The sequence below is a fragment of the Meleagris gallopavo genome, chromosome 28 (genome assembly GCF_000146605.3).
Source record: "Meleagris gallopavo isolate NT-WF06-2002-E0010 breed Aviagen turkey brand Nicholas breeding stock chromosome 28, Turkey_5.1, whole genome shotgun sequence".
In the NCBI taxonomy this organism is placed as follows: Eukaryota; Metazoa; Chordata; class Aves; order Galliformes; family Phasianidae; genus Meleagris; species Meleagris gallopavo.
Window position 1 is genome coordinate 3414896 of NC_015038.2, and position 27104 is coordinate 3441999.

At 45.2% G+C, this 27104-nt stretch overlaps 2 protein-coding genes across 17 annotated transcripts; one reads left to right on the forward strand and one right to left on the reverse strand.

Annotated features, from left to right (window-relative positions):
• The first annotated feature begins 53 nt into the window (after window positions 1-53).
• Window positions 54-19713, forward strand: KCTD20 (potassium channel tetramerization domain containing 20). Of its 16 annotated transcripts, none has more exons than XM_010724254.3 (11): window positions 54-122; window positions 2607-2665; window positions 6664-6743; window positions 7008-7415; window positions 12079-12269; window positions 12604-12874; window positions 13715-13817; window positions 14305-14425; window positions 15370-15567; window positions 16054-16164; window positions 16721-19713. In XM_010724254.3, the coding sequence occupies exons 5-11, from the start codon at window positions 12128-12130 to the stop codon at window positions 17011-17013; spliced, it is 1239 nt and encodes a 412-aa protein (XP_010722556.1). In that variant the 5' UTR covers window positions 54-122; window positions 2607-2665; window positions 6664-6743; window positions 7008-7415; window positions 12079-12127; the 3' UTR covers window positions 17014-19713. The 16 variants fall into 16 exon arrangements, with proteins under 16 accessions (XP_010722556.1, XP_010722559.1, XP_010722561.1 ...); XM_010724257.3 differs by having other exon boundaries at window positions 7008-7096; XM_010724255.3 differs by lacking the exon at window positions 54-122 and adding an exon at window positions 1411-1558.
• A 176-nt stretch (window positions 19714-19889) lies between these two features.
• On the reverse strand, window positions 19890-27098 carry LOC100542873 (serine/threonine-protein kinase 38). The gene is made up of 8 exons (XM_010724248.1): window positions 26937-27098; window positions 25837-25939; window positions 25219-25280; window positions 24614-24731; window positions 24300-24423; window positions 23505-23600; window positions 23182-23276; window positions 19890-22963 (listed from the first exon to the last, which is right to left on the reverse strand). The coding sequence occupies exons 1-8, from the start codon at window positions 27084-27086 to the stop codon at window positions 22833-22835; spliced, it is 879 nt and encodes a 292-aa protein (XP_010722550.1). The 5' UTR covers window positions 27087-27098; the 3' UTR covers window positions 19890-22832.
• Window positions 27099-27104: the final 6 nt, after the last annotated feature.

The window sequence follows — 27104 nt, forward strand, 5'->3', positions numbered from 1 at the left end:
CTTCCCATTGGCCCGCCGCCTCCACGCTCGGGACCAATCAGAGAGCGGAGGGGGCGGGGCGCGGCCTCATTTCCAAGTCCCGCCCTCCCACCGCCCGCAGGAGCGGCGCGGTGGGGATGGCGGTGAGTGCGGCCTGCGCGGCCCTGCGTGTTGTGTGCGAGCCGTCCTGCCCTCCTGCCGGCTTTGGAGGGGGGTTGCGGGGTCCTTCGTGGCCTTTCCGCGAAGCTTGTGGCTGTTGAGGGCCTTCCTCAGCCTTCGAGGGGCCCGTCCTGCTCCGTTCTGGGCCGTGGGGGTCGGTGCGGGCCTGGTTTGTTCCGTTCCCTCGGGCCGCTGAGAGCGGTTTGGGGTCGGGCGGGTCGCGGCGTTCTGTGGGAGCCCCGCGGGGTCTCATTGTGGGGCCGAGGGCGCCCGTCTCAGCGCCTGTGGGGCTCCGTCAGCGCAGGCGGGGGCTGTTAGGGCTGTTATCCCCGAGCCGTGCGTCAGCCCTGCCTCCATTGCTCGGCACGAGGCCTCGCTGCCCTCGGGCGACGGATCTGCGGTGCCCTATGGCTGCCTGCTCTCAGTGCTGTGCTGTGCGCGTCCCCAGCTGTGTCTGTAGGGTTAATTCTGCCATCCCTTTTCTCCCCCTCCTTTCTGGCCCTGCAGTGCTTTGAAAGAGAGCTGCGGTTTGTGAGGGATTTTGCTGTGAAGAGGAGCTGTGGGTGAGAGCTCACCTTGTCACTGCTGTGGTTTCCCCCTGTCCTTAATCCTGCTGGCTCTGTGCTGCCTTCTTGGAGACCTTAAGCTTAAGGAAGGGGGGGTTAATAATTCTAACTGTCTGCATGGGAGGGTGAGGACACACATCTGTAGGGTGAATGTTACAGATTACTTTGCCAGGCTGGCTGCAAATCCGGACCCTGTTGTAGCAGCAGGTTATGCCCCTAAAGAAGAAAATTCACCTGCTCTCTCCATGGCCTTATCCTCAGCACAAAGTCGCAGTCCTTCCTGCTGGCACTGCTAGCAGTCACACATCAGTTACAGGAAGGGCAGTTAACGGAAAAACACAGTTGTCCCTTTTGAGGTGTGTCCTTATTTACCCCGTACCATGACTGAGCGTCACTTACACTTATGGGTGGTAAACACTTCCACCTTTGGTTCATGGAGGTGTTTTTAGTCACGTGGGCAGCCAAATCGTGAGTTATGAGGCTGAAAAGCTGCAGGTCAATGTGTAAGCAAAATTTCTTGCAGATGTTAGAAGTTATTCTGGGTTTTTGCGTATCTTTACTACAGTTTTCTTTAAGAAAGCAATGTCAGTAAAACAAAACATTCAGTAAAATAAATGGACTGATGGTGATTACAATTCATAGGTACTTAAATAACTAAAAATTCTCTTTTTTCAGAGCAGATTGTGGTGCAGTTGCCTTTATTTTCTGTAGTAACGTCCACATTTAAGGGTCTTCAATGATCTGATCCTGTTGCTGAGATGGAGCAATGTCTGCAGACTCATTAGTGAAGCCTGTGCACAAGGCTATGTCAAACTTATCTCACATTATCTCAAAGCAATTAAGAGCAGGATGAAGTAAGTTGTGCTTTGATGGAAATAGGTGTGCACTGAGTTAGCTAAATTGGTGTTTATTTCAAACCAGACTTATCTTGTTTGCTGCTCATAGGTTGTTTTGTTGTTGTGCTGTTGCTTTGGGTTGTGTTGTTTTGGAGGGGATGAGTCCTATGTTCCTCTCACAGTTCTGTGACAGTTCTTTGAGTGGAAGGCAAGGAAGGGAGGGGAAAGCCATTATTGGCTTTAATTGAATGGTCAGCTAAGAATCTGAGATGTGAATGTGACAGGTTTGTTGGATATCTGGAGTAGGAAACAACCCCCAGGATTGAGAAACCTCATTACTTCAGCTGATCTGATGGCAGATCCCAGCTCACCTCAGTCTTTTTTTGCTGTGCCTTCCCATCCTGACACGTTCAGTCTTGCCTCCTCAGACTCCAAGAGGTTTTGTCATCGCCTGCTTTGAGCTTTCTGTTAGGGATGTTGTGATGTTTGGTGGTTTTTTTTTGGGTGGGGAAGGCCCAACAATGCCTGGCTTTATTAAATGACACAACCTCTATAGTGATTTTGCTATGGGACTTCAATGCTGCCACTCCTCCTTGTAGAAAATAATGCAAAGTGAACCTCACTAAAATGTTTGCTTGGAAGCAGGCTGTGGGACTGCAGTGTCCCAAAGAGATGTGGGGAGCAGAGTGATAATGAACTCTTTCTTTCCAGGGAAAATGTTGAATTGGTGCCTGCTGATAACAGCTGCTTCAGCTGTCCAAAGAGTCTCCTGATTTTTAGATGAATTGCTTAATAGAAAGTAAAATTAGTTAGAATGTAAGTTCATTACTAGCTGGTTTAACCCATACTCACACAAGCAACATAATTAATTCTTTCCCGTGGGAAAACATAGATGAATGAGGAGCTACCACCATTTTTCACCCATTTCATTCACAAATTGCACAATTAGAGCTAATTACGATTTTAGAAGCTCTCTGCAGAAGCAGTGTGGTTGTAGTATCTGTTCTGGGGGGACTTGGCTGTACTGCTGATGAAAGCCCCATTGATTTCAGGTTTTTGATTCCAGCATCCTCTCTGAACGCACCATGACAATTGGATAGAGTCTGTGGGCCGTCTTTCACCAAGGTCAGTATAATTTTACACATTCTTGGATTGTCTTGCTGTACAGATAATTGATTCCCAGTCAGTAGTCTCCTAGTTTGGAAACACTCCTGAATTTTTGCCTCTGTCCCATGGCCTGATTTGATCCTATCTGTGTTCTGATGAGCTGAATTGCTTTGCAGGGCTTCTGTCTTAGCAGTGCCTGTTTAGAGAAGCTGGGACTTGTAGGGGAAGAGTGGTGGTGGTGGTGAGGGAAACAAAATAATGACACAAAGGAGTGTGCAGTCGTGTGTCAGTTCTGCATTTGCAGCTTGGGCAAATAATACAGGTTAAAATTTATGAATCATACCTCCAGCGGCAAAAACACTTCAAGAAATGAATGCAGTTACCAGCAGGCTCTCATAAGACAGAGCTGGGTGTTTGGGTGCAGTAATCTGGTCCATCAGAGCAGAGGGTTTCAGGAAGAAGTACAGCTTGGCAGCCATAAGAGTAACAGAAGTGAACCTTGTGCCTAATGCTGTGCCGGATGCTGCAGCAGTGTGCAAGCCAGTGTCAGCCTGCTCTCATCACTAACACTGGGGGGATTCCACGCCCCTGATTCAGCCTGCTGGGACAGCAGGTGATCGTGTTTCCTGTGACATTCATCTGTGTGTATCCACACTGTGCTTTAGGATGTCCTGACTGATGAGCACATACACCAACATCAGCAGTTTTCTCAGTTCAGTAACTGATGGCATTCATGTTTTCTCAGTTATCTGTTTTGCCACTTGAATGACTGCAGTTCTCACTCAGTGTGTTGTGAAAACTGAAGGATCCACAGAGGAGGGGAGCAGGGAAAAGGGCAGGAGGAGAAAAGCCCTTTGCATTTGCTCTGTTGCCACAGCTGCGGTATTTTTGAAGGCGTTCCCTGGAGGACTGGGATGTAGCTTAGCTGGGTGAGTTTCACAAGTCTCTCCCAGTTTGCTTATGGTGAATTTCATCCACTAGATCAACGTAACTAGAACAAATGAAGGAGGAAAACTGAATAAAGAAGCTTTAGCCTTTGTGTAAGCTGGCTAATTTCTTCTCCCCCTGGATGAGAGGATTAAAAATCATGGCCTTACATAATCACTGGCTTTGGAAAGGTTACATCTGCCTGGAACGTTATCTGCTGCAGCAGTTGGTGGTTATGAATGAGTTCCCCAATCCATTGACATAAATGTTCTGGCAGGCACTTGCAAACCTCCTTACAGTCTGATGCTTTGGGATAAAACTGCCCTTCACTGGGTGATGGTGACTGCTACAGGCTCAGCAGGTGGGACTTCACGATGGCACAAACCTTCCATACCAATGGGAATAGCAGAGTAGAGCATTTGTCAAGGAGGAACCTTTGAGAGGCTTTGAAAACCTGACCTTACTGTGCCTTTGTTCACCAGATCCACTAAGGAATAGAAATGTCCCGATTACTTTGATTTCAATAGGCACCAATTTCCTCTTACAGTTTAATTCTCTACATGTGTAGAGATTCTGTAAGATGTATGGGCACAGTGGTTTGGTTTTTTTTCCATGGGCTGTTTTCTGCAGCATCCATGTTCTTTCAGAGCAGCCATTTCTATGTGAAAAATGGGGTTATTCAGCGATCTTCAAACCAGGTCATGCTGGTTTAGTGTTAAAATAAAGCACCACAGAAGTTCAATTTTTTGCTAATCTCCACAGTTTCAATGAGACCTGTTCTTGGAGTGTGCTAATTAGGTACTATCTGAGTAAATTTGGACTAGACAGGTTTTATCTCTTGCCCTTAATGCTGCTTATCTCTGATTTAAGCTGTACAGCGCAGCAGTATAAACCTTCTTTTGTGATATGACTGAAAGCCATTGGTTTGACTGCTTCACTAATGGAGGGGAAAATATTGATCATGCAAATTCCTTGGGCCTGTGTGAGCAGCAGGTGGGACAGGAGCTTTTGCAGCATCCCTTCCCAGAATAGCCCTGGTTTCAGATCCCATGAAGGGCACTGAGCATCACCTACCCCTGTCTCAGCAGCAACCTGTCCGTTTCCAAATGTCAGCACAAGTCAGACGTGCTGCTATGGCTGCTGCAGAGCAAGAAGGTTGCTGTGACTCAGCTCTGTGTCACAGCTCTCAGCCTGCTGCACGTGGCATAGAATTATAGGATGGCTTAGGCTGAAAGGGATCTTAAAGATGCCCAGCACTGCCCTTGCTGTGGGCTGGGTGCTCAGCAGCCCAGGCTTCCCAGGGCCCCATCCATGGCCTCAGGCACCTCCAGGGATGGGCACCACAGCTCTGGGCAGCAGAAATGGAGCCTCGCCGCCCTCTGAGTAAAAGATTTCCTCCTAACATCCAACCTAAATCTCGTTCTTTTAGGACAAGGGGGAAAAGATTTAAACTATCACTGTCAGACCACGCAAAAAGTCAGACTCCTTCCCGTTCGTAAGCTCCCCTCAAGTCTTGAACAAGGCCCAAGTGAATGTATTTGGCAGTGAGATGTGTTGACACGTAGGTTTGCTGTCAGACTGGAGGAGCAGCAGTAAGCAGCTGGGTTTGAGATGGTTCCCTTTGAATGTACTGTGCAGTGTAGTGCAGTGACAGCAGGCTAATGACTCCTCTTAGCACTGGGTGAGCGAGGGGGAAACTGGATTTCTGTTTACTGTTAATTATAAAGCTGCAGAGAGCTTAGTGCATTAGGGCTGTGCTATATTTAAATAGTCCCCCATCTGTCTGTCTGTCCCTATTACAAAATGTTCTTTGAGAAGATCACGGGGCCAGCTTCTTTCTCTTCTTAAAAGCTGTTTTTGAAGCTCTCAGTTGCTTTCAGGGCTGTCTGACATGCCATGGCATCTGTGTCTGTCTTTGCTTTGTGCTGTTAAGTCACTGCGGTGCTGTTTGGAAGGCATTGCAGACAACTACAGGGAATGGCATTTCTCCACTTGGAGAGTGAAGTTGATGCATTTCTGAAAGATGAAGCTATTATTCATGCAGAAAATAGAATCTTTGGCCATTCGCTGTGTGCGTTGCAGACTGTTATCTTCAGTTAGGAGACTGTTATAACTGAATTAAGAATAAGAGTTCCAAACAGAACCTCTTGTGAGCTCAGGCCAGCCAGATTGACAGCCCTGAGGCTTTCAGGCTTTGCTTATCCCCAGATTATTGGAGCAGTGATGAGCACAGCAGCACCTCATCTGCCCCAGCTGCATCCCATGGCCCTGTGCTGTGTGTGCTGGGACTTCTGCCCATCGCTTCTGAGTTGGGCCCTGCTTTTACCACCCAAAGGGTCACTTAGTGCTGGTGGTTTCTAGAAAGCTGGCAGCCAGATTGGAAACAGCAAGCTCATTTCACACAGTCTGCATTATGAGCTCTAAAGTCTCAAGGTTTTGGGCACTTGTGGGCTGAGATGAAATCCTTGGGTTGTGCATTAGTAGGCCCTTTAATTAGCAGGCTCTGTACTAAGACGTGTTCGAGGCTTATTAAAGTCATTCTACTGAAGTAGGGGAATTGATTTGTGAATCTTGTGGATTATTCAGCGGAAGAGTAGAATATCCCCCCCCCAAGGACAGACTTGGAAGGGTTTCCTTAAAATAAATGACAGTAAAAATCCAAGCTTTTGTTTTCCTTGTTGTCTTTGAGATCAGTGCTGTGGAAGCCAGCTGTCGCTTTGGTTGCATGCTTGTCAAATTCCAAATGGGCTGGAGTGGACTGTTCTGGAACAGGCTGCCATTTCAGAACTTCCCACTTTGAAGAGCAGCCTCACTCAGTGCCCCATGGGTACCTTTCCTCTGCACCAACACCTCGTTATGTGTGTTGAAATAGGCATCATCTCTGCTTATTCAATATTATTTTTGTGTATGTGTGGTTGTTTTCCTTCTTAAACCCACAAAATATGGCTCCAGTTCCTGGTTAATTTTGCTGAAACACAACACTAGCCAAATATTTTTGTGAGAGCCTTATTAGTCACATAAGAAAGAATGCAAGGAAGTATTCTTAGAAAGTGTTATAACCATGCTTGACGTGTAAAATATTTACCCAGACATGTAAACACAGCACGGAATGCCATGCCAGTGTACCATCACACATTGAGCAAGATGTTTTCCAGCTCTTGGAAATAAGGTACCGTGTCCTCTGCTGACGTGAACTGACAGAGTGTTGATGCTTGGCTTTACCCAGCAGAACTCTTAGCCCCCCTCTCTCCCATCCCAAAAATAAATCAGGCTGAGCTTTCTCAAAGAGCTGCAATTGTGCTAAATAAATCTCCTCTGTTTGTTTGGCTGTAGGGTTGCTTTAGCATTACTAACGTGACCGCAGTCTGAAGGGTTTGTTTTGCTTTCTGTTGTATCTTAATTTGTATTAAAAAAAACTTTCTTGTTCTTGCAGAGCACGCTGCCCTGGTGCCTCTGCTTGGCAGGAGTGTCCCCATGGCTCTGCGGATTCATCTGAGCCATTTCCAGCTGTTCTCTGCCACAGTGAGATAGGCGAGATAGGCAGTGCTGCTGGGGCTGCCAGATAACCTCCCTGAGATGCTGTGTTCTGTACCAAAGCTGGGCAGAACTCCTCCTGTGCTGAGCTCTGCCACGTCCTCAGCGCTGCCCTCATGCTCTGCTGGCTGCAGCTCTTCTGGATGCAAACTGCCGCCGTCCATCTGCTCACTGTCAGTGCCTGTGCTGGAGGTGCAGGGCTGTGAGCTGTACCAGCAGGGCTGTGTAGGCAGATCAGAGCTTATCCAGCACGTCAGTAACCCCCGAGTTCCTCCACGCTTCACTACAGATGAACCACTTTCTCAAGGCAGGATGCTTTGATATTTAATTGCGTTTCATTAAATAGTTTTCCTGCTGTGGGTCTGGATTGTCTCTGCTTGTTTTTGTTTTTTAATGCTGCACGCTCTGTTTTTTCTGAACTCTCATTGGTTAACAGTTACTGTAGCTGCTTTCAAAACTCTTCCCTCTGTTATTAGTTGGCTCAAGCTGCTGCCATGCAATTGGTTAAAAATGAATGGCAGTTGGAGTTGTAGCAGATGAGCTGGGAATGAGTTAGCAGTTACTTGCTGGGATCCCTTCCAGAGGAGGAAGGTGGAGTTCTGAGCTGCTCACAGCATTTCCAAAATAAGAGTCGTGGCAAACAGGGGCTGTGTGAAACATCAACAAACTGCAGCAAACTACGAGTGAGGAGTTGGAATTCAGATTATTCACTCTACCAAAGAAACAATCCACTTGTGTTAAAACTGTTCCCTATGTCAAAACTAAGGAGGCTGAGCCAGGAGTCTGGAGGGAGAGACTCAGGAGGGTGAGGTTTGTTGGTTTGTTTTTCCCCTGAAAATAGGAGGCTTAAAAAGAAGAACCAAAAAAAAAAAAAAGACTGTTTGCTGCCATGTGGGTTTTGTATTGAGCCTGTAATGAATCAGCTCTGGTGGGGGAGGGGACTCTTAAACTGAAATATTTACATGAATCAGACAGCTGGGCTTTGGGGGAGTGACCAGTGCGGTACAAACAGTTTAAACTCCGAAGCTCTGCTGTGCCTGGGTGCTTCCCTCTGAAAAAGAAGGATTTGGGGGACTGGAGCTGGTAGCACTGAGAACATATGAGCCGCCAGTGAGTAAAGCTGTGCTGTGTGGGTGCTGGTGGAGGGTTTGCTCGGGGGTTACAGCGGGGAAGGAGGTCATTTCTGTTCAGTTCTGGTTGCTGCAGGTGTGTCGGGATTCTCCCAAGTCTTTATGATTTATAGGACAGCTTATAATGAGAAGCTTTGGATTCTGTAGTGTAAATGTGGATGTTTGTGTGAATGTGAAACAGTCAGGTTTAGCTGCCCAGGAAGAAACGATGCTTTAAAATCTAAAGGAAGGTCTTGCTTTTATTTTTGTTTTAACTTTTTGGTTGTTTTGAAGCTTTTTTCAGCTCCCCTGCTGAGAATGGTGGATCTGGATACAAGTCAGAACTCAGTTCTCTGTTGCTGTTGTTTCTGTTGAGGATTTTTGCCATGTGCTTTGTAGCTTTATCTGACACAACTGAAGACAAATTTAACTCGCAGGTGTCGTTTGGCTTAAAACTTCAGCTGGTTTGGTCTTTTGTGTGTGAAAAAGGGACCCTGTGTTTCTCCTGACTCTCCTGAGACTGAAGATCCTGCTGATGTTTGCAGAGGACCATCTTTCACCAGGTTTTGACTGAAGGTAGTTGAGCAGCACCAGCGAAGCTGCCGTGACAGCAGTGATGAGATGCTCTTCATGAGGATCAGCTATAAGAGCTTTTTCAGAAAGCTGCATTTAACCCCTGAGTTAACGGCAGTGGTTCCTAAAGGCCACCTGGCTGTGCTCGTTGAGCCTCTCAGGGAGAACAGGAGCTTTAGCAAACACTGTTTCCTCCTGATACACCCAGCAGCAAGGCTGCACTGGGTGCTCTTCATCTCTCCCTGCTGGGTGTGCTTTGGTGCAACTTTCCTATTTTGGGAAAGGCCATCATACGTTACTGCAAGTTAATAAATCTCAGCAAGCTTCCTATGTGTGTTAGTGCTGCTGCTGCTGGTGGCAGCGTGGAGTGCTGCAGTGACTCAGTGCCATCTGTGGTGATGGAGCTCTCAGTGTGTGAAGCAGTCCCTGTCACTTATGGAAGCACCTGGCAGACCATGAGGCTTACATCCAGGATCAGACGTTCAGTGTAAAGCTATTAAAGCCATGCTGCAGACTGGAGCTCTGAATTGCACTTGTAGAAACAGTAGATTGTTGTTAAGACTGAAGTAAGTGAGTAGGTCTGTAAACTTTGCTAACAGTGAAGCACTATGCACAGAATAGGAGGAAACAATCGAGCATTTCATCAGCCTTCTTGCTGTCTCTGGCCAGAATTTGCAGGCTGCTCTGCGTTGCATCAGTCCTGCTGGACATTATTTTCCATCTATAATTTGAAACCAGATGGAAAATGAACTCGCTGTATATTGATAGAGCTGTTTCATAAGGAGGAAAAAGCCTTTGCAGTGTGTCTGTGTGAACTGAGCCTATAAAGCACTCTTGGATTGCCTGACTACATTTGTGTCTCTAACAGAAAATGAGGCGAGGATTATTAGTAGGTATGAGATGAGCATCTTAAAGACTCCAGGTAGACTTTCTCTCTGATGCAATGTGAATGAATGCACTTGATGTTGTTCTCCTATGGTGCAGACCTATCTGCAGGTGGGCAGCACCAGGCCCACTACGTTTCACTTGGCCTTGAGCATCCTTTGTGTGATTCAGCCCCACGGGGCAGTACCTGGGGCTCAGTGCTTGCCTTTCCTGCTCTGTGAGCAAACCCTGTGTGCCAGAGGTGATGTGAGGTCACAGTGCTCTGTGCCCAGGGCAGCCCCATCGCCCTGGCTTCCTCTCTTGCTATGTGACATTTCACATGTGGCATTTCACCTTCTGAAAGAGCAGAACTGTGCTCATAAATAAGTCCTGTGCTTCAAAGAGAGGTAGCAAGTAAGGAACCTGATTTGTATGTGACAGTTGAAACTCCAAATAAGTGTTGGACACACGCTGTGGTTCTGCATGGAGGGTGCTTTAATGGGGAGTTTTCAGTTACAATTTGTTGATGATGCTGTAACTGTCTCTTGCTGGGGGTGCAGAAGGGAAGAGAGCAGAAGGGAAGCTTGGTAGGTTTGGGTTTTTTCCTGTGCCCTCCTTTGCTGTTTCCTTTCTGTAGTTTCCTTTCTGTATTTTCTGAAGGGATCCCCAGGTTAAGGGTGTGGGAACGAACAGAAGCCGGGGCCAAAGCTCACCGAGTTTGATTCTGATCTTGTTCACGTAGGCTCAGCCCTGCTGTTTTCAGTGAGCTGCTCGCAGCCAGGGCAGAAACTACAAGTGTAGCCCTTCTGAGCAGCTGGGTTGTGCTCTGCTGCTCAGCCCTGTGAGGTGGGCAGCGGGGCCTCGGCTTGGGGTGTCAGTGCCATAGGTGCCTCAGTCACCCATCCTTACACGCAGGAAATGCTTCTCATTATTTATCTTAAGTGAGATTTCCCTTTTTGTTCTGCAGAAGAGGAGTCGGTCATCGCTAACGTGTTGTTCTGCTTTTGTTTGAGAGTGCTTTGGACGTGTTCCAAGGATGTGCTTTCAGAAATTAAAGCGAGGCTGAGCTTTTCTGAAAGGCGTGCAATTATATTACAAATACGTCTTGTTCCAAACTGGTAGGCTACAGAATTAGGTCAGGCACACCCTGAATATGCACATTTCCTGCTTGCTCATGTTTCTGAGAATTGTACGTGGGAACGTTTTTGTAGATTTAAAGGAGCGTCGTCACCTAAAAAATGAGTTGTTGGGAGTTGTACTGAAGTCATCGTGACGCTGTGATGTAGGAAGAGCAGGAGGTTGCCAGCTGCCCCATTCGGTTGTCAGTCTGGTTGTCGCTCTTTACTGTTTTTAAACCGTGGGATGAATTAAGATTGTTCTCTTTAGCTATTTCTGCTGCTTCCTGGCTTGCTGCTCGTTGTACTGGGTGACTGCAGAGCAGTGCTGAGGCTGTTGGATGTCCCAGGCAAGGGCTTTGCTCCTGAGCAGTCTGACAGCACTGCTTTTTCTTTGGAGTTTCTACGGAGTTCTGCAAACCTGGGCTCCTCAGCTGTTTTAGAATTGCTTTTAAAAATAAATATTAAGAAAAAACAAAGAGCACGAGGGTAATTATAAGGAACAACTAATGCTAGATGTTAGAAACCAGCAAGTCTGCACTGCTAATTTTATTATCTTTTGCTTGATTAAATGTTCTGCGTCTGTAGTGGATTTCCTTTGCTGGTTATGCTATTTGCATTCCTTTCTTGCACACCACCTCTATTCTTTGTGTTGGTATGAGCAAGTTGGGCCATTTGGAATGAAGCATTTCACTCCTGAGAGCTGTATACATCGGAAAGTGGGCTTGGATGAGAGTTCAGTCTCCAATTAGAAACGGTTACAGCACTCTTCTTTCATTTTAGGAATTAGGAATTCTCCATGTGGGCCTGTTTGTGAGATAGCTGCCTGGGTGCAGCCAGGGGGCAGGAGGGGTGGATGTATTGGTCAGCACTGGGGCTGCAGTTGCTCCCCAGATTATCTCCTCTTTTGTCCCTGTTTTCTCTAATAAGGCTGCCCTGCAGTGTTTCCCAGGGCTGTCAGGAGGAATGAGCTGTTAATATATGTAAAAAGCTCTGAAGGTGAGCAGTGCTAATTATTATTTATAGGTATTCAGTCTCACTCCAGGTGCTTCACCTTGATCATAGGCATGAAAGGAAAGCAGGACATTTGTCAGCTGGTCAGCCTCAAGTGTGGCCTTCTGAAGTCTTCATGCACTGATTTCCCTCCTGGGCTGTGTGCATGACTGCAGTATATTTGTCATGTTGAACAGTTGGGCTGTTTGTTATACAAACCAGATCCAGGCGTTAAGGGGTCCTTCCTTGTTTGCCTTAATTCTTCATTGCTTGAGAGCTTCTTCCAAAACTCACAACCTGTTGTTTTCTCTCCTAGCTCTTCTCTTAGGAAACGCAACCAACACCTTGCATCACGGAGGCCCAGCATGAATATTAACTGTGCTGGTGGGAAGAGGAGTCTGGAGTCCACTTGCTCTGTAGAAAATGGAACTGTAGCAGTGCGTGAGACAGAAGAAGGTAATGTGGTGCTTGGAGGTCACAGCCCCTCTGCAGGCCTCAGGAACGAGGGTGAGGATATCTTTACCTTGCACTGATCTTTAAGGGAGATTTTGGGGGGAGGGGGTGCAGGAAGTGTTTAATTTCTGTGCTCCTGCTCTTTAACCATGGAATCTGTCTTGCTTTAACAAGCTGTGTTAAGCATGGGGGAAACTTTTCCTCTGAAAGCCACGTTCTGTCTAAATTTGAAAATGCAGTCTGGCCTCAGGGCAGATAGCATTATTCTGACAGTGATGTATATTGACATCCTTTGTTATTGTCTGACTCATTTTTCTTATTGCAGTAAGAATTATTACTGCCGAATGATGTTTCAGTAAGCTGTATCTTCCCTTTGTGTCTCTCTCAGGTTTAGATTCTGACTACAGACACACTGCTTGTCCAGCCAGCCCCCAGTTCAGCAGCATGTTGTCTGCTTCTGAAGACACACACAGCTGTCACTTCCAAGATGGAAATAAAAGACAGACAGAATATTTTAACACCCAGGAGCGCCATGCTTTGTCTTCAAGCATCAATTCACAGACAGTGGCTCCAGAGAAAGTGACACTTGTGGTAGATGGCACTCGATTTGCTGTGAATCCACAGATTTTTACTGCTCACCCTGATACTATGCTGGGAAGGTGAGTGATTTCTCCTATTTTCAGTATACCTCAAGAGAGTAAGATGCTTTCTGAAACGGAATAAACATGTAATGTTTGTGTTGTGATCTCATCTGTGCACACATGCAGAGCAATGTTGACCTCAGATCTGTAAGGCCTTGAAGAATGACTAGATGTAGAGAGACTTAGTAATTCTCTAGATAACATTCTCTCCATGGCCTGCTTCCTTCAAGCAGTGTACACTTCTAGCTGGATGTAGCTTGCTTTTGTGTTCTGAGTGTTTGCCTTGTTTGTGAGTGCTGCATCTGTTGGCAGCTGATAACTTTATCCCTTACAAAATGGGCTTCCTCCCTGCCCTGCTGTTATCTTTTGATGCTCTCCCAAGAGAGAAGTCACTCAGCTCCTTGTAACATGGATTAGAGGTCAGTCTCTGATGCCACAAGAAACATTGATTTTTCTGTATTGCCAGCTTGTTTGTGACCAAGGAGAGACCGTTTTGTTGGGCTGCTGACATTGCACAGGTCGTTGTGCAAAGCAAGTGATCTCAAGGCACGTGATCCTTGCCTTGCATAGCTTCAGTGAAAGGGCTTCATCGACTAGGAGTTTTCTGATTCAGGCTTGACTGGTCTGTTTCTTTGAGCTGTGACTTGTTGCATGCAGTACAGTAGTATAGCAATGGAATTCAGCTCTAGCAGGACTTAGGTGAGACAGCTCTTGTGCTTGCTTACTACGGGGGAGATGTGAGTATTGTTTCATGTTGCTGTGTACAGGTGTCACTGTGGGTTTTCTGTAACCTCAGTGCACCTGTTGCTCTCTAGAAATAATGAATTTAAATATACTTATGTATTTTTATCTGTTCAGAATGTTTGGACCAGGAAGAGAATATAATTTCACCAGGCCAAATGAAAAGGGAGAATATGAAATTGCAGAAGGAATTAGCTCAGCTGTGTTCCGGACTGTGCTGGTAAGATGATGTTTGCAGACTCGGGGGGAGGCAGTTGTTTTGTCATGTGCAAAACTGAGTCATCTGAGCCCCTGGGACATGTTCTTTTATTACTGTTTTGCATTGTGATTTTATATAAAATATATACGTATGCATATATTTGATTTTGATGTGAGTCAGTATTTCAAATACTTGCTCATGTTGCCTTTTACCTTTCCTGTGAGCTTTGTTCTGACTTTGTGGCTGCACATAAATGATTATTGCATGTGTTAGGAAACCCCAGGGCCATGGAAAAGGTTTGACTGGGGCTCGCAGTTGATCAGACCCAAGAGGGTATGCAAAGAACTGTAGATTCTCAGACAGGTGGGTGTTTCTGCTATTCACAGACCTATTTATATTTCCTGAAACTCAAGTGCTTGTCAACAAAACAAAAAGCTAAATAGAAAAACGATCAGAGTCCAAACCATTCTTTATTTTTTACCTCCCAAATTTTTCTTTTTCTTTGCAGGATTATTACAAGACTGGAATAATAAACTGTCCTGATGGGATTTCCATTCCAGACCTTCGAGACACCTGTGATTACCTCTGCATAAACTTTGACTTCAACACAATCAAATGTCAAGATTTAAGTAAGTATAAAGATAAATCAGCTCTTAGGAAAATCATGCCTGCGGTGTTGAGCACACTCATCCTGATTTGGTGCATGTTTTTTTTTTTATGTGCTTTAGTTTAAATGGAAGGGTTTGGACTCCACTAGGACTGCTGGGTGTGTTGCATGTAGGCAGCTTCCTTTATTTGCTGCTTCACCTGAACTGCACTGATTGAATCCTGCAAGACGTCTTGCTCAGAAAAGCAAAGTGAAATTGTAGAACTTCTCAGCCTCTGTTTTGTGGGGGAACTGGAAAAGCTTACTGCTACAGCCAGACAAAATGAGGGCTAAAAGCAGGTTTGCAACTCCTGTTGAAAATGTACCAGGGAAGTGAGAGTAATTTAAGCAGAGAGATGAACAGGCAGACTAGGTGTTGAAGACACTGAGGTTGTAGAGTTCCTAGCAGTGAAGGAAACTGACTGGGAGCAGCTTTCTGATGGGTATGCTGGCAAAGAAAGGAACTTTTCACATAAGGAAATCTGTGAAGAGCACTGTGCTGAAATGAGACTTGTGATACCATAGCACAGACCTTGGGTGGAATTCCTGCTGTCTTCTGATGAGCAGGCAGGTAGCAGGAAATGTGCTTTCAAGTCCAGAGATAGTTGCTGGAAGTTCAAAGATCACAATGAATGAATTCTTTTGTTTTGCTGTATTGATTCAATGTTTTGTTTAATGGTAATTCAATGGTTTTAGGGTGTAATTTGCATTCCATTTGAATTGCACTCATTTGTATTTTTTCCAGTTCTAGTACTGGAGACTATTGGTGCAACTGAACATATGTTGAGGAGTTTGTCTGAAGATGAATAGATATCTTGAATATCTTAAGTGTAAAGCTGGGATGTATGCATATATTAAGATACCACATGAAAATACATGTTATTTTCACGTTTAAGAAAAGCTCATCATGTTGTTGTGTCTCTTTAGGTGCTCTTCTACATGAGCTCTCCAATGATGGTGCTCACAAGCAGTTTGACAGCTACCTGGAGGAGCTAATTCTGCCTATAATGGTGGACAGTGCCCGGAAAGGGGAGCGTGAATGCCACATTGTTGTGCTGACAGATGAGGACACTGTGGACTGGGATGAAGATCACCCTCCTCCAATGGGCGAGGAGTACTCTCAAAGTAAGGAAGCTCCTGGCACAGGTTCTGCATGCTCCCAGACATCTAGCTGCTAGGAAAGGACCCACTGTCCAAACAGCAGCCTTCCTCCAGGAAGGGAGGCTGGCACATGCTGTTCTGTTTTGTACATTCCTTCTGAACTGGCTGCTGCTACAGCCAGGATACTTGTCTTGTTACAGCTTTGTTTTGACTTCCTGCAGTGGTAATGGAGAGCATTCACTGCATCTTTTCCATATGTTTACTGCCTCAGCCTTTTTCTGGTGTCTGAATACTTCTTGCTTTACACACCCATCGCCTCCCTTCTATCCATACTGTAATGTGTATGGCTACACTGCCACCAAGGAACCAGAGCTTATCCTACTGGTGAGAATAGATATGTGAGAGGCTTCTGGAAACCAAACCTGCTTTTTTGCCACTCCCACAGCTGAGTATGTCAAAAACAGGGAGAAAGTCTCTCCTGTGGATTCTCATTGCTGTTTATTTCTCCAGTCCTTTACAGCTCCAAGCTGTACAGATTCTTCAAGTACATTGAGAACCGTGATGTTGCAAAAGCTGTGTTGAAGGAGCGGGGCCTGAAGAATATTCGTATTGGCATCGAAGGTAAAATTATTTCCTCAACAAGGGAAATGCTAAAAGGAGTGACTCCATAGCATGTAAAGCCTGTTTTCTACTCGATTTGCATCAGAGGAGGGCTTACATTGGCTGTCTCACGTGCTGTTATGCTTTCCTGTGTCACCACATCCAGGCACCCCAGCACCTGAGCTCTGATAATGCTAATGGATTAATTATTCTGTCCCCACATCCTGGCACCAGGAAGGGAAGAGAGAGGAGGTGATAAATGACTACTTTAAAAGTTATGGATGTTTGCCATACCATTGGTTATGCTAAGTGTATTATCAGGGTTTGGAAGCAGGGAATACCAGTCACGTGTGCCTGCAACATGGTTAATGCTGTGCAGCCATGGGTGGTACGGCTACACATAGAGCTGCATCCTCTTTTTTCAGGGAAAAGAAAGCAGCCCTGAAAGCCAATAATGGTAAAGTGGGAAGTGAGCACTTGTCTACTCAGTCCCCTGTGTCCCTGTAGTCTCTCCTGTATGTCCTTTAGGATCTGCTGAAGGTGTGTGGTGCAACTGACTGTGTGTCTGTGTTTTCAGGATATCCCACCTGTAAAGAGAAAGTGAAGAGGAGGCCGGGTGGTCGCTCAGAAGTGATATACAACTACGTTCAGCGGCCCTTCATCCAGATGTCCTGGGAAAAGGAGGAGGGGAAAAGCCGTCACGTTGACTTCCAGTGCGTCCGGAGCAAATCTCTAACAAACCTGGTCACTGTGGGTGATGATGTTTCAGAGGACCATGAGGTTATAATGCATCACCCCCCACAGGTAGATGAACTGGATAGGCTAAATGCACCATTCTCCCAAATGGCTGTTAATGATCTACCTGATTAGTCATGGCTCCGGCTTGATGTGGAAACATCTCAGCATAGTTTCATCCTAATAATGGAACACAGACTCCTTGCAAGGTGCTTTATCCTCATTCATCTTACTATGTTGTCATATTTCAAGCATGTTAATAAAGAGCCATGCTCTCTAGCCTAATTGTGCAATCAAAAGCAACATCTCAAACAAAAAGAACATGTCGCTTGTTTCCACTACAAAGGCTTCCAGACTGATGGGTGCTGAATATTTTAAGTAAACTTCTGAAAGAGGAGCAGAAGTATTTAGAAGTGACATGAGAGAGGAGATTGTGGGCCTGTCAAGACAAAGCTTCTATTTACCATTAGATACTTAGGTTTGCTTTTGTGATAATCTGCACCAGACATCAAAGCAAGACAGGTGATGCTCTTTCATCAGCCAGCAGAAATGTAGCACGGTTGTGGCAGCAGAATGCTGCATGAGGGAATCTGTTTACACTGCCACCTGGCTTTGCATCCAGTGTGTACAGCTGTTCTAGGGAGCACCTCTCAGAGGTGTTCAAGGCCAGGTTGGATGGGGCAGCCTGATGTGGGCTGGAACTGGATGGTCTGTAAAGTCTTTTCCAACCAAAGCCCTTCTGTGATAATAGGAAGTATGAGACTCTTCACAGGAGCTTCCTGTATATACTTCTGCATCAGATGAAGCGACTGTTCAGAGATATTGTCTGTGAAGTTCATTAAAATGAGCAGATCGTGCTGGAGGAAAAAGCCAGAAAGAAGACCAGTTGATTTTTTTAGCAACAAAGTCAGTCTGTTCAGTAGCATAGAAGATGTAAGAAGCTTTTTGAAGGAGGCTGTGCATGTTAAAAGAATTTTTTTCCTCATCCTTCTTAAGAAAAAAAAAATAATAATAATGCTGGAGCTGAGCAAAATCTCTGTTTGCATCAACCTCATCAGAGAAGATTTCCATATGCTGTCCAAGGAGCATTCCTCTCCCAGGATGTTTCAGCTTCTGAAGGCCACTTGCTTCCCTCCCAGTGTGGAACTGAGTGTGACTCTGTCACAGTCAAGCACATAAGAGACATCAATAGTAAATGAGACTTGAGCAGGAAAAAAATGCACATACCTGGGAACAATTGCCCTCTGCTGCTCTCAGTACAGTATTCTGTGTTTAAGGTTCTATTCATTCTGGATTCAGGGCCAACGAAGCTGTGACTGTAGGTGTAAACACACTCCGGGCTGCTTAACTCGCTTGTGTTGGAGTGTAGCTGTCCTGTTCCTGCTGTGTGCAGTTCCCTACAGGCTGCTTATCCCACTGATGAGCACAGAGTGCATTCAGTACAGCCAGAGCCAAGCAGGCAGGTGAGCAAGCACAGGCCTGCCTTACACAGCCAGCATTTCTGAGGGCCACAAAGAGACCGTATGGACCCAAAGCAATGCTGTTCTTAACTTTGACATTGTGCTGGTACAAAGCAAAGCTGAAACACACTCAAAAAGCATGAGAGGAAAACAGCTCCTGTAAGTTCAGGTCAGTTCTGCTCTTGTAATTGACTGGTGTTTGAACTCGTGCTGCTTGGTGTGTAAGTTACTTGGCCATACCTAAAGTAGAGGTAAGTGTTAGTTGGCCCCTAGAAGCTTTAATCCTTCTGCCGTCAGGATTGCATCGAGCAGATTCTCATTGCTTTCTATCTGTCTGCAAACTGTAAGGTAGGTTTGGTATTGAAGTTTGCTGTTACTGTTTTGCTGCTATGGATGTATTGTTTTCCCTTTCTGTGTAAGGAACATGAATGCCTTTCTGGTTAAGAGTAACAACACCATCTCTGCCAACGCTGATGCGTTTCGTTCCCATTTGTATGGATATGGGTTCTGTTATCAGCAGTGTTTCTTTTTCCTAAGTGCAGCAAATATCTCTCTTCTTTTATAAGTGCCTACAGGAAGGTCTCCAGAAGTGCTTCAGGCCCTCCTGAGAGTCTTAGGGGTTGAGGTACACCTGACTTCTGAAAGTCCTTTCTGTGTGTTAGTGGATCAGCATAGAGAAGTGTCCTTCAGTGTCTGCACAGAGGCAGTGTAAGTCGTGTGCAATCACTTTCCATTGTTGTTCCAGATGAATTTCTATTCTTGTATCAGAGAACAAAAGCTATGGCACATTGATCTTCCCGCAGAGGTCCAGGCCAAGTCCATTAGCTGCCAAAGGACTGAGCAGCTCCCAGAGTCAAGCGTAGGCAACGGTGAGGCTGTCCCCTGGCAATGATGGAGCTTGGCTCCTGGCCCTATGGATTTTTGGTGCCTGTATTTATTTTTACAGCAGTGTAAGTTTGAAGCAAACGTGTGCTCAGTTGGGACTGGGGTTTACACATTCCACAGGCATGTGGGTCAAGCAGGCCCTCACTCGAAGGCTCAGGATGTCAATGCCTTGTTAACTTTCTGGTGCTGTGTAACCAATGGGACCTTCAGCACAGGATGGGTTTTGCAGACACTGAAACAACACTACTTTATTGGTGTTCCCAAGTAGCTGGCGATGCATTTGGGATTTAGTTTTAGTAGAGTGAGTTCTGTTGGAACACTACAAGGTGAAGAAGTCTTCATTTGCTTTTCCTCCTCTTCTCATAGTTGCCCACCACTCAGAGGTAGAGAAGTGTTTGGTCTTATTCTAGATATACTGAAGTGTTAAATGTGGTGTCCATGAACTCCTACAGCTGTATGGTTTCTTTTATGTATTAAAGCATAAATTATATGTGGTTGTTTGGGCTCTTTTAAATGTGGAATAGAATAGGTAGGGGGATTATATTGCTATAAAAGATGCTTCCCCACTTCTACCTGGTTGAACTAGATGAGTTTCCTACCACCCCAAACCATTCTATGAATAAGGTGGAGCCCAGGTGACATTTAATGGATTGACTGACAACTGTGTGTTTACTAAGAGGATTTTATTTACATACCCAATGCAAAGCTCATTCCATACAAAGTTGGCTCCCATGCCCTCACACGATACATCTGCCAAGTTTTACAGTGCAATTTAGTAACAGCTTTTAAATATTTACAGAAAACACTTTTTCAAATTACAGCTTAAGGCAGAGTCAGGGCACAGTGATAAGAAACACTTGGTGCAGGTTTATGCTAGGCATGATAGAAGGACAAAGTGGCAGCACAATTCAAGTTCAGATTCATTGGAAATTCAGATTGGGATCTTTCCTAGAAGTCCAGCTGGTTAAAAAAAAATGCAATCAACAAAAACAGCCCTGCTAGCAGCTTGAAAAGAGAGCTGAGATCCACATACCAGCAGCTACTACGAAGGTTTGGCTAACACAGGGGGGAGGGAACAATCACACACACATCTTCAAGTACAGCTCCTGGAAACAGCAGGAAGCAGGTGCAACTGTGATACAAAACCTACCAGTGGAAAGGGATGTCCAAGGCTTTCAGAGGATTATATGCAGCCCTGTGGCTCCTACTGAAAGGCACAGAAATGAGGTACCCAACTGTTCCTTACGCCTTACAAAAGCTTTAAGTCAAAGCTGAGGTTTCAGACTTTAAAACACATGCACTAAAATGCACAATATGTGTTATTATTATTATAGAGATTCTCACAGCAAGTTGTCACAACTTAGAGTGGTACAGCTTCTCTTATCTTTGGTATTTATAAATAAAATGTCTGGTCCCTTTAATAAAGGGCTAATAGTGCCACTACTGCCCCCAGATCCTTTATCCTCATCCACTGCAGCTTCAAAGGATTTTGCTTTCTGAAGTGTTAAGGCAGTAACTAAGCTGTTGGGAATTTCTAAGTATTAATACCTCTCACTTTCCTAGTGGTTTATAAGGCAACGTTTTCCAATGGTTCAAAATAAACTGCAGGATGAGGACAGGACAGTTTGAGAAGTAGCCATCAGCCCTCCACTGAAAATAAAGAGGAGGGTAGGATGTCAAGTCACTGACACAAAGCTGGATCCTGTAATCATTACTTCAGTTAGCCCTTATTCACGAGTAATTTCTACTGGCTACAGTGCTCCTGGTGCTTCTATTAAGGCTGTCCTTGCATTTCAGCTTTTCTAGGATCCAACTGGTATCTAAGCTGCTTATGGCAAATAGTTCAACTCCTGGGACACATCCCAAAAGCACAGGGTGGTCGTGGAGAGGATGCAGCGAGTCACCAGCCAGTCTTAACTACATGCAGACAACTTTCAGTCCCCCAGTCAGGCCCTCACAATGGCACTCAATTCAAAAGACATCTGGGTGAAAAGTCCTTAAAAGCACCTATTAAAAAATTCACAACAAACCCTATTTTCTTTTATTTCCTAATCTAGAAAGTTAGAACTAAGTGTAACAGAACATTCCTAGTACTTTGAAACACTGCTCTCTTTGTTTCTAAATAGCTTTTCTGGCCATGCTATGCCATTAGTGTTCAGCACCAACAAAGGTCTAACAGCCTTAAGACAGTTCTAACTGACTGATGCTTTTAGAGACCTCATTACAATTTTGAAAACACCTAATTGCAAATTACAAGACTGGTACCAAGCCCAAAGGATAATGCCACCAGCCACTGGAAGTGCAGAGCTAACTACAAACCAGGGGCAAAGTGGAGCTCGTGATTATAAAAAGAAATTATCAAGCTCAGCTGAGGCAGAATCCTCCCTCCCAAAATGTTCCCAGAGATGTTCAGGCAAGGAAAGGCACTTTGGGGCTCTCCCAGAGAGCAGCCTGATCAGAACTTGTATAAATGACACAAGGCAAAAATGTAAAGCAGGCTGTGGGTCCAGCCACCCCAAACTGACCCCATGAGGCACCGTGTCTTTTGGAGACCACAGGGACAGCTGCTTCTGCTCAAACCAAGAGCAAGAAGGCCACAGAAGATGGTTTTTACAACTGGTGAAGGATGGCCATCTCAAAATGGCCAACTGATGGCAGCAGCAGGAAGCCCATGGCTGACCCAGCCGGACCCACACACCCACCACTGATCAGCTGAAATGAGTTTTTCCTCCATCTGTCTGCACTAACTCCAGATCCAGCTGTAGTCTTCATCGTCTGCATTGCTTACAGGTGTGTCCTTTCACACAGGAACTGAGAACTGGTGGTGCCTGGTGATGGTGGGAGAAGTGGCCCATTTCTCTTAGCGCTGTCTGGAAAAGAAGAAGTGTGCAATCGTTTTTAATTTAGAAAAAATATTAAATGGCTTTGAGGGGGTCACTGCTTTAGTACCAAAAGTAAAGTGCACTGCAACTTGAGGCCACTGCTACGGAGCTGAGAAATGCTGTTGAAGAGGCTTCCAAGTAGCATCAATAAAAAAAAAAGAAAACCCATCACTACAAACTAAAGTTAAGGCAATACAAGTTGTTTCCTCCTAGATAGTTTACCACACATTTGTCTGCCTCAAGCTTTAATTATTGCTATGTCTCCTCTGTACTGAAGTCCTTTGCCACCAGGAAAACACTGCTGATAGAATTGGCAGATTGAGTTTATCACTTAATGCAGGACTGGCGAAGGGCCTACGTGAACATCACACGCTTTGCAATGTCACATGAAGGCTTGCTCTGATCTCCCAAAGGTTTGTACAATCTGGTGAAGAATTTAGAAAGAAAACTGTAACTCTTGCTCCCGAAGCAGCAGAACGTGCTTGCAGCAGTGATGGCATACAGTTTGTGGAAGTTTGCAATGGTGCAAAAAAGAACAAATCCTTAGTAACAGAGTGTGTAACAAAACAGCATCCTGAAGTCTTCAAGAGGTAATAGCCCTCAAGTTTTCTTTAAAAAATAAAAAAAGTAACATTTTTTTCCTTAAAAAAGAAGTTCGTTTATGGGTAAAAACCCAAGGTACAAAACGAATTCCACGGCTCAGAAGCTGTCCCAGGTAAAAGGTTCATTACTTTCCTGCTTTCATGTAGGATGGTATTGCTCCTCGGGCTGTCAGGCCCTCAAAACGCTTGTAGGTGTAATTGATGAAAACCCAGTCCTTGTTCTTGTAGTCTGTCTCTGGGTGGTTGCTTGTTGCCACTGATAAGACAGAAGAAAAACAAGTTATCATTTGGAAACTGCAATATTTCCCCTGCCCAGCACACACACCAAGCACTGCAGGTAAGAGAGGATGCTTCTGAAGAAGGAGATACAGATTGAGCAGTCAATTCCATTCTTCACTCCCAATCAGCAACTGCAGTTGTGTGTTTTTTAAACACGTGGAACAAATCACTTACATGCACAAGGGAAGCATTTACCTGTTGGCTTAAGGATATCAGATTCTGGAAATTCATCAAAGTTTGAGGTATCATCAATGCTTTTAATTTCTATTGAAATTGCAGCAGGTCTCTCCCTGCCAAGAAGAACAGATTGAGCATTAAGGTTTCAAAGGCAGAAGAAAGCAGGATTCAGACGCTTCCCATTTCTTAACAGAATCAAGGACCAAAGGCACTTAGACCTTAGCAAGCTTCAGATACAGCCCAGAGTACTCTCACCCACACCTAGGCATGAGAAATGCCAGCCAAGCTGCTCAGTGATGCTCAGCAGGACTAGCAGCGAGTTCTTCTGTAAAGCATCTTACCTTATATGCTCCCAATCAACCCCTTCAAAGAACGGATTACTCTTTATTTCCTCCACACCAGATGCACCAATTCTGTGCTCCCATTCACAGCAAAATCTGGGATGAAAGGAAGAATGAAAATGAAGGAAAAATGAAAGCATTCCATCCAGAAATGGAATAGCTTTCCAAACTGACAGCACCACAGTTTCCCCACATAAAAATGGAGAAGGCTAAAGGCTCCCATTTCAAAGACAACGCATGAAGTTCTGCTTAGCAACATCACATCAAGTGCTGCAGTTCAGATGTGATGCTCTTCCACAACAGAAGTGGAGAGCAAGAAAACATACAAAGCCTCAAAGCTACACATTGGTATTTTTGTCCTGAAAATGGATAAGTGGTTGAAAATATCAGGTGTTTATGTAAAAATGAGAGTCAGCATGCATCGGGATGTTGCATGCTCCAGCACATACCATGCCACGAACCTTGCTATGTTCACCACCTAGTTCTGGCCAAAAGATTAAGTCACTTCCAAACAAAATAGGAAGTAGAAACATTCCCACTTTGCCAGACCAGCAGCACTGTCATGGGAACACAGCGCAGTGCTTTTTGAGCACAGTGCAGTCAGTGCTCCAATGAGAGCTCTGAAAGACAAACGTCTCAAATGCTGAACTCCCTCATCAAATAGATGGGCATAACAAACTGTGCAGCAGTCACGAGGGCTTTTTCCCCCATGTGAAGCTGGCTGTGGAAGCTATATAGTACCGTTTACAAGACAAAGTTAGTACTGTATGAACTGGCAAACCATGGAACAGGCACCTTAAAATAAGGTCCTTGGCTTTGTCAGATATTGGGACTTCTGGAGGAAACGTGAGGGTCTCTTTCCAATTCATTACTTTCTTGTAAGTTTCTTGAGGAGTCTCAGAACAGAAAGGTGGATAACCTGAGGGGGAAAAAAGAAAACATCTTGTGTAAAGCAAAAACAACTCCTTTAGTTACTGGAGTCTACACTGCACCAGAATGCATCTTAGAAGCCATGCAGGAGATGCTTTGAGAGCCTGACCCCAGCACGCAGACACAGCTGATGTCCGGCACCACGACTGCTGGGAGTGCAGGCAGTGCTCAGTTCTTACCAATCAGCATCTCATACATGATGACCCCCAGCGACCACCAGTCACAGAGCTTGTTGTAGCCCGTCTGCATGAAAACTTCAGGAGCAATGTAATCCGGAGTCCCCACAGTAGAAAAAGCCTGAAATGGATACCACGAATTACACATCCTTAGATAAAACTTGCCGATACGGAACTTGAGCAACAACAGTGATTTCAAGGGAGACACCAGGCTGGTTAACTGACCCTTCAGCAAAGTTGGTTGAAGGCTTTCTATCAAGATATGCAAAGAAAAAATTGAACTGCTTACATGAAGGAGTCTTAAAATACCATTGGGGAAACTGGGAAGGTACCTTTGTCTACACGTAATCATTAACCCTTTGTTTGCCTGAAAATGGTTTTAGCCAGCAGGCAGCAGCTATCAGTGCAGTGCTATCTCAGGCACAACTGCTTGGCAGCTGGATGAAGGACAAACAGAAATCATTCCTTTTTGAAAGAAACACCACAAATCTCAACTCCCACGTTGTTCAGAACAGATGTGGGTTAATGCCTGCCACGTACAAGGGTGTCCTATTTGAGAGCAACAGCTCCAAAGAGAACAGCTCCAACAGGCGAAGCGTTGCACTCACCAACTGCCGTCTGTTTCTCTTCCACGTCTCTGCTTTCCGTTTGGAATTCATGTTCTGGAAGGCTGAAGGGGATTGGGATGTTTCAATCCTACTGATCACCCGACAGACAGTTTTTACTCCAAAACCATGACACTAAAAGTCTCCTTTCCAACACCACAGGACTGCATTCAGCTGAGCCCTCGGATGTTCCCACCATCCCCACCGTCCCCTATGGCCAAAGTTTACCACCAGTTTATTGGTGGGTGCACACCTGAATTCAGCTCACACAAGATAAGCCCCATGGGCCATGAAGCAATCAGCCTGCCTCAGCAAGTGATTAAATGCTCAAGACCACCGTGTGCACATTTATTAATCTGAGATAACAGCTAGCATCTACAAGTTACACTGAGCGCATGCTAAGAAAGGCTACAGCAGTGCCTACCTGAAATACCAACTGCTGGAAATGAAGATGTCTATTCAAGTAACTGACACTGTTTTTATGAAGTAGTTCTGCAGAAAATCAAAACTACACTTTGAGATGCAATGCTGATTATTAGACCCAAACAGCAGCTCTTAAAGCTCACACTGAAATGCGCCAGTCAGATACCACAGATAACACTCTGAAGCCAAATCACTTACTGAAGTCACTGGGAAGGGAATGGTTCAGGTTCCTATAGAACTCTGTTCTATGGGCTTTCTTCAGTCCAGTGCACAGACCAAAATCTGACAGTTTCACGTGGCCCTAGAAACAAGAATGCCCAAAGTACAACAGCGTGAGAATTGTCATGACAAGTGAAGCTGTACACTTCTTACAGTCCCTTTATTTTGGCAAGGAACAGATGTGCTCTTTGCACACTCCTTGTTTTAACCTCAGAACTGAGCTATTGATGTTTTCATCACTACTATCCAGATAAAACCCTTTTTCTAGGCAGCAATTTAGCTCAAGAACCCTCTGTTCCTGCAAGCCCTCTGCTTCAGAGTGAGAGCAAACATCCCCAGAGGGAGCTGCAGCCCCTCCACAGTGCAGTGACTGCTGGATTGGAAAGGAACCTTGGATCCACCCCAGCACACAACACCACCTCCACGCTCACTGGGTGTGATTAATTTTTTTTTCCTGCAACTAAAACACAAATCCTTTTCAAAGTCCCGAGTTTATCTGTGTCTAGATGTGGACATACTGAATTACAGCACTAATTCCAGCAGCGTGCTATTAGCTGGCTGGTGGCAAAGTATAATTTACTGTTGGCTCACTTCCAAACTAGCTAAATCTTAAGCCAACTTGTAGCAGGCAATAGGGCAGCAAGACAAGCGAGCTTTCTGCAGAGTGCCTGCAGTAACCACTCAGAAGCAAACAGATAACAGGACAAGCCTTCAGAAAGACATCCTGATTCTGAGGGAGATAACATCTCTACTTTCAGTCTCACTGCCAGAGCAGTTAGATGCTTCACGTTTGATATGATCAGCTGCCCAATAGCTGGCAAGGGTGAGCATAACAGAAGCAAGACAGAAAGGAAACGTCTTTGACCAAGAGTGAAGAACTGAAACTCTGTATTTCAAATTGCAGCTGAAATAACCAAGAATAGCTGAACAACAGTCACAAGACAGCTCCTAAGTGAGGTATGGATAAAACAGAGGATGGATTTATTGGCTTTTCCTCCCCCCAGCAACATGGTAAAGGCCAGGCTATGAAATAAGCAGTACTCCTACTTCCAAGCCCCTGGCAAGCTGTCAGTGCATACCTTGCTGTCCAGAAGAAGGTTGTCTGGTTTGATATCTCGATGGATAAAGCCCAGCTGATGAATAGAATCAATGGCAAGCACAGTCTCAGCTATATAGAACTGTGTCTCTTCTTCTGTTAGCGTGTCTTTTTTCATCAAGAGTGTCATCATATCACCTAGAAGCAACAC